The 6,887-nt window shown below is 41.8% G+C and overlaps 1 protein-coding gene and 1 long non-coding RNA gene across 4 annotated transcripts; one reads left to right on the forward strand and one right to left on the reverse strand.

The window, feature by feature from the left end:
* Positions 1 to 304: 304 nt before the first annotated feature.
* LOC125529928 (uncharacterized) lies at positions 305 to 3,411 on the reverse strand. Of its 3 annotated transcripts, none has more exons than XM_087521247.1 (5): positions 3,248 to 3,411; positions 2,009 to 2,242; positions 1,462 to 1,607; positions 931 to 1,067; positions 305 to 658 (listed from the first exon to the last, which is right to left on the reverse strand). In XM_087521247.1, the coding sequence occupies exons 1-5, from the start codon at positions 3,394 to 3,396 to the stop codon at positions 491 to 493; spliced, it is 834 nt and encodes a 277-aa protein (XP_087377373.1). In that variant the 5' UTR covers positions 3,397 to 3,411; the 3' UTR covers positions 305 to 490. The 3 variants fall into 3 exon arrangements, with proteins under 3 accessions (XP_087377373.1, XP_087377374.1, XP_048550315.2); XM_087521248.1 differs by having other exon boundaries at positions 305 to 569; positions 1,462 to 1,610; XM_048694358.2 differs by having other exon boundaries at positions 1,462 to 1,610.
* Positions 3,412 to 5,248: 1,837 nt separating this feature from the next.
* On the forward strand, positions 5,249 to 6,236 carry LOC125529929 (uncharacterized). The gene is made up of 2 exons (XR_015602392.1): positions 5,249 to 5,501; positions 5,945 to 6,236. It is a non-coding gene; the product is annotated as an uncharacterized LOC125529929 (long non-coding RNA).
* Positions 6,237 to 6,887: the final 651 nt, after the last annotated feature.

The raw sequence follows: 6,887 nt of genomic DNA on the forward strand, positions 1-6,887 counted from the left end.
TCCCAGGAGAGCCGCACATCAATCCGACGTGGCGCCCGCGCCCGAACCAAACCTCCCCATATCCACCCCAAATTTAAGCTGGATACGAGAGGGTACCGGTCAAGCCGGGTGTTTGAGGCGCCCGTCTGGGCCGCTTTTTTTTACCGGTCTGTGACCAGGACGTCCGCCCGATCGTTTGAGGGGGGTTTGAGGCGCCCTGCCATAGATGCTCTTAATACCCTGAACCAATCACCAAACTAGCTCCTACTGGGTATATTATGCTGAATCCAACCGATGTTTCTCAAAGAACTTTCAAGAACGCAGATACACTTTTTGCAATCAAACAATCGCATATATTTTGGCGTTCTTGAAATTGTCGGTCAAGTCACCAAACATATAAATGTCATCCCAGTGGAATTGCCATTCTTTGGCATCCACTTTTTCACTCGGGGAAGTATAGCAGCTACATCTAAGATATTGTACAACTCACAATAAGAACAACAGCTGTGTGCTAATGTCCAAGCCATGAAGAAGGTACTGGCTGAAACCTAGACTTGGCACCCGCTAGCGCGTCATGGTAATCTCCCCCGCTGAAACAGTCACGGAAGTCGGTGAACAGCTTGTCAAACACCCTCCACAGTACTTTATACGACCTCGAATATGGAAATGGAAGGAAAAACTGCAAATGGAACATGAAACACTCATATCAGCAAGTACTGTACTCTGCATACCCAAGATTCAATCGGAAGTTATGTATATTTACCCAGGCATTGATGAAAATGCAGCCAGATAATTTCATGAGTTCTTTTTCCCGGAATTTGGGGTATTTACTTGCATTCAAAGAAATGGATGTTCTACTGGCACATGAAAGTAAGTATACTTTTTTTCGAGGAAATATACTTTCTATTTGCTGCTCTGAGAATTAACAAACATATTCAGAAGAGTTCTTACATCTCCTTCTTGCGCTAGGTGTTTTAAGAGCATGAATGTCTGCTGGTTTTCTTCCAAATTGTCAATGACTGCAATCCATATATTTGAAGCAAGTTCATGGGCCTTTTCTCCTGTCCTACCACAAGCAATGAACTGATCTGTACAGAAGATGAGAAGGAGCAACCTTTTAGTATATGGGAGGTATCAGCAATCCTCAGTGTGAAGCAATACATGAATCTTATAGTATATGAAAACATGATTCTTTTACTCGTACAGAGGAGCGCTACATAGTTTTCCAAGCTTTCAACTTGATGCAGCCGAGAATTCCAAGTAAAGTTTCCTTTCAACAGTATAGTATCCAATATTTGTTCTTCATAAAGCCATACAGGTATTAGCATCCCAATTCTCCCATATATGACATGATTTAGTTGCCCGACATTTAGTTCTAGTATCTTCGGAAAATGTTAATGACCTCCAGAACTAAAATATGTTGGCACTGAAGCTAGTAAAAAAACTTTATGCTTGGACTGACATTTTAAACACACAACTCACCAATGATGGTGCCATGAAGTATGCTGGATGGAGGAATGGCAACACGCTCAAGCTGTTCTTTTAAATAGAGATATGTGTGACCAACAAGCTCGTCAATCTCCCCACCAGATGGTACAAGGTTCTCGCTGACATAAAGTGCTTGGAATCTTCTGTAAATGATTCATTTCATATTTTTAATTGGATTTTGAAATGCTGGATGGCACAAAAGAGAGCTACACTTCCATGGCTTTGATATAATGACCTAGTGAGTATGTATACGAGAAACAAATTATTTGCCCTTCTTCAGACATAGTTCAGTTCAAAGTGAAATGTTTAGAGTATATCCAACAACAATGTTGTTTACAAGATGCAGTAATATAAGACTAAATTGATACTGGATGCACTGTAGTAAGTGAGACTTCTATTTTATTTTTACATTTTCCAAACTGATACAAGATACAAGCAATCAATCATACTGCAGGTATAGTAGGAAGTGACAATCTTTTTTATTCTTCAAAAACATCATATGATGGAGAAGACAGGACAATATCAGACTTTGGAAGCTCACCTCCTAGCAGAGCCTCTGGGAATTGGCCCAGGCCAGCGTTTCCGGAAACCAGCGGATGGCCATTTCCTTGCAATAGCGGTTTGCCACAAGTATTCTCCTCGGAACATGCTTGCCCAGTGCTTGCTGACACATGATATTTGGACCCACTCGTGGGTTGGTAACCGAGTCAATATTTCTACAAGGAGATGTTCAGGGAGACTACCAATTGGTCCATCACCTCTGTCCGTCATAAGGCTATCAAACAGAAAACCAAAAGACTAAGTGTTTCTGTTTCCATTGTCAGTCCAGCAACAAGAAATACTAATCCCTCCGATCCATAATAATTGTTGTGGTTTTATTTCAATGGGAGTAATAACCACATAGTTTTGGAACAAGAGAATGATTTTAAAGACCAGAACAGAGAGAATTGTGATAAAGTGCCCCAAAACGTGCATAAACAAACACCAGCAACAAAATTGTGCTTCTCATGAGCAGTAATACAATAACTCACTGCTAAATTCCAATGTACCATCACCCGAAAAAAAAAATTTCCAATGTACCATAAATATATAAATTGTTAAAGACTATGGAATCTGAGAAACACAATATTCTCCACAGATACAGAGCGCAACAAAGTTAGTAGCTGTGTATTCTATTTGACACGAAAACAGAAATGTTTCAGATCAACGGCAGACAGAGGAATATGCAATTAGTTGTGAAACCCCTTCGCTAAAATTGTCATCTGTATATGAGAGACAAAGTAGTGCACAAGCACTACCAGTACTAACGAACAAAGCAGACACACCAAAGAATAAATAATCTTTTGCACCATCAATCAATCTCGAAAGGGTTCAGAATTGTCTGAGTGCTACTAGGTTATATACACTCACCAACAGGAGAAGACTACATGGGCTAGCCAAGAAGATCATCTTGGTCAGTCAGTCGGTCATACGGCAAAAGAAGGCCGATCAAGAATCAGCCGTCCCCATGATGAACTGGAGAGCATTAATTTGGTGGATGAAAGCAAACGACCGACCGACCAACCAACAAGAACACCAACAGCTTATCTTGCACAGAAACTGATACTCTACAACCGAAGCGGCAACCGTGCCAAGATTCACCCACACACGGATCAGCAAAAAAAATGTCGAGAGCATCTTTCCTAGGTTCCTATTTTCCTAACCGAAGCAGAGCTAGCACGCCGGCCAGAAATACAAGAAACCGAGCCCGAGATTCGGCAGGAAGCGCGGTATCACGCACCGGAGCGGGGAGGAGGCCGGGAGGGGGGCGTGGCTCCTCGGGGTCTCCCGGCTCCAGGGGACCTCCGGACCCCGGAGAGGAACGGGCGGAGGGGGAAATGTCGCCGAGTCGGGTGGAGGAGGGGGACGAAAAAGAGGAGCGAAGGACATGGACGGCTCAGCTTTAGCCGCCTCCTCGTGTGCCTTTGCTGGGGCACGCGTAGCTCCACGTTTCCTTCGCAGGTTCCACGCTCTGTGTGCTTCCCTGGGGGCGCGTAGCGTAGCGTGTCGGCACCGCCCGAGGTGCGGTCCGTCCGTCGGGCATGGCCCGTTCGCCCGTTGGAGGCCCATACAGTGAGAGGAGAGGACACGGACGCCTGAGCCCAGCCCAAGCGAGCGCAGGCGCTCAAAACTAAAGCCGCATGATCCTCAATTTTTTTAATTTTTTTTTAAAGCCGCATCCCCGAAACGCATCGGCCCCTCGTCCTCTGCTGCCGCCGGAGATCAGGAGGAGGAGGGGGAGGAAGGGAGACCAGTGCGCGGCGGAGCTGGGCGTTCACTCAGGTAACATGGCGACATCTTTTAGTCCTGCATCACCCAGCGACTAGGAATCCCACCAGTTTATATACGTTGGCCTCGGCAGATTCATCTAGGGTTAGAGGGGCGCAGGTATAGGGGGGAGCTTTCCCCCGGGGGACAGGGAGGTAGAGCGGGGAGAGGCTTGGCCTCGCCGGAGAAGCCGGGGCATTAAAAATAAGAGATTGAAAATTAAAATAGTACTCCTCTGTTCCAAAATAGATGACCCAACTTTGTACTAACTTTGTATTAAAATTAAGTCATCTATTTTAGAACGGAGGGAGTACTTACTCAGCTGACATTTCTTTTATCCAGTGAAGGTCACTTATGTAACTCGCCATGATAAAGATACATAACCGTGAGTTAGCTGTAGTGGGACGGTACTAATAAAACGACAAATTTAACACATCTCAGTGGCTCGCGTCAGTTGGTGAAACTAAATGTGAGAGTATCTTCTTCAAATTTGTAGCCCGTAAGTTGGTAAATAAAATTATCAGGGATTTATGATTGATGGTAATCTTTACTGAAGATGGGTTTACAAGCACAGCAGCAGCGAGTTTCTTCCAGACAATGATCTCAACTGGATACATATGCACAATTACGAATATTTGTTAATGTTAGTGTACATCATACCAATGCAGATTAAGCTACTCGTGATGTCTAGAAAGCCCACCATAACTCAGTTTGTGCTTACTTCCTGTGTAACTGTGTAAATGTTAAAATCTGCTGTCAGACTCGTCTAACCTTTAACATCTTCCTGAATGAGATAAAAACTTAACATCAAGATTTTTAAACTTTTAATGGTCTTCAGTCTTTTCTGCCATTAAGACACAATGGAGTTTTAGAAGTTGGATTAGATGAGATTTTCAACATAAAGAGTACAAACTAGTGGATAAGCAGATAAAATGGCATGATGTACTCCCTCCGTTCTACTTCCTCCATTCCTAAATGTAAGTCTTTTTAGACATTTCAAATGGAATACAACATACGGATGTATGTAGACATATTTTAGAGTGTAGATTCACTCATTTTGCTCCGTATGTAGTCACTTGGTGGAATCTCTAGAAAGACTTATATTTGGGGACGGAGGGAGTAAATTATAAGATGTTTTGGATATTTCAATATGGACTACATACGGACTGAAATGAGTGAACAAACACACTAAAATGCATCTATATACATCCGAATCAGAATTGTTTTTGAACATCTTATAATTAGGACGAGGGAGTAGCGACCTTCTATTTTGTGTCTTTATTAGTCAAATTCTTGATCAGGGGTCAGATTTTAGTGCATATGCATTCCAGATCGTTTGCTCCATCAGGGATAACCATAGATTAAGGCAGATGCATGTTGGTTACTGAGAGACCCAGAGGAGCAACTTCTGAATCTTAAATATGCCAAAAGTACATTCAACATTTAAATAATTGTGTTTACCTTTTGAGTATCACAGGGTGGGTACAGACTGGTCCTTCTGATCCGTGATGATAACTCAAGGTTGGGCAGCGGCGGCTGTGGTAGCAAATGGTGGTGGTGGTAGACGGGGAGATGAGAAGAAGGCGGCTCCAGGGTGCGACGTGGAGGCATTGCGCAAGTGCCTGGAAGAGAACAAGGGTGATCGCGCCAAGTGCCAGGCTCACATTGACGCCTTCCGATCCTCATGTTCTGTCAGCCCCACCAACACCTCCGACTACCGTCCCACCGTATGATCTTCCACTTCTTCGCTCCCAATCAAAAAAAAAATTCACCAACTTTTACCCATGGATATATTAAGTAAATTCTTCCTACCATGTCTGCAATTCTGGTTGATTTAAATGATCATATAGTTTGATAGGGCCTTATCTGATCCGCTATTTTAAACAAATGAAATTTTGTTCAAGTTGAAAGGCAAAGACAGATTATCTGAAACTTGATGTAGAGCATGACAGTGTTAGGTTAGTCATCACTCCGAGGTCTTCTAGACAAACGGAGCAGCTGCTTTGGAGAGACATTAGTACAGAATAAATCCGATAAACATATACGGAGTAGTATACATATGGACAAAGAAACCATGTCATCTGTAACTTCTAAACACTTTCTCTGAACCGGTTGGTAGAGTTACAAGGGCAATTATAGGACTGAAACATGTGCTATTTTGTTGGTGCAGGTACAAAAGGAGACCTGAAACACTGGTGTCTTTGCTGGGGTGGTTTTACAAGAAACCTTGTGGAATAATTAGGATGAGGTGCGACTGTGCAAATGCTCATGTGAAAGATAGGATAATTAGGACTTAGACTAGCAGTTTTTTTTTTGAGAAAATTATACTTTTCATCCCTCAATTCTTCGCGAAGTTTAGATTTGGTCCCTCAACTCCAAAACCGGACAACTTGCATCCTTAACTACTGAAACCGGACAAAATTCATCCCTGGTCATGGTTTTGACCGGTTTTGGTGCTGTCACACCCCGCTTTTGACCGTGCCGACTCAAATTCGTGTACCTTTTCCAATTCCGCTTAATGTTTTCAAATTCGGGTACTTTTTCCAAATCCGCGCACTTTTTCCAAGTTCACGTACTTTTTTAAATCCACGTGCGTTTTTAAAGTTCATGTGGTTTTTTCAAATTCATGTATTTTTTTTAAAATTGACGTACTTATTCATATTCGCATACATTTTTTTGGATTTGAAAGTTTTATGCAAACTTGAAAACGTACGTGGATTTGAATTTCTTTTATGCAAATTAGAAAAAAGTGTGGATTTGAATAACTATGTCAACTAGAAACAAGTATCTGAATTTCAAACAAAGTTCATGGATTGGAAAAGGAACATGGATTTGAAAAAAATACACGAACTTTAAAAAGTATGCGGATTTGAAACAAGTTCGTGAATTTAAAAAACACTTCATGGATTTGAAAAAAACACTTGAATTTGATAAAATTACACGAACTTGAAAGAATACATTGATTTGAAAAAAGTACGCAAATTAAAAAAATCATGGATTTGAAAAAATACACAAATTTCAAAATAGTTCAAGGATTTGAAAAAGGTATGTTTATTTTTGAAAAAAATGTGCGACCTTGAAAAAACTATGTGGATTTGAAAAGAGTATGTGAA

Source organism: Triticum urartu, chromosome 5A, assembly GCF_056163025.1.
Source record: "Triticum urartu cultivar PI428250 chromosome 5A, HENAU_Tu73, whole genome shotgun sequence".
Classification (NCBI taxonomy): domain Eukaryota; kingdom Viridiplantae; phylum Streptophyta; class Magnoliopsida; order Poales; family Poaceae; genus Triticum; species Triticum urartu.

Bases quoted from the DNA above. Each gene is read 5' to 3' on its own strand.
- LOC125529928 (XM_048694358.2), bottom strand. From the start codon at position 3,396: ATGTCCTTCGCTCCTCTTTTTCGTCCCCCTCCTCCACCCGACTCGGCG. The intron at 2,243-3,247 runs GTGCGTGATACC...TCTGTTTGATAG, and splicing joins CCGGCCTCCTCCCCGCTCCG to CCTTATGACGGACAGAGGTG. The intron at 1,611-2,008 runs GTGAGCTTCCAA...AATCATTTACAG, and splicing joins CCCAGAGGCTCTGCTAGGAG to AAGATTCCAAGCACTTTATG.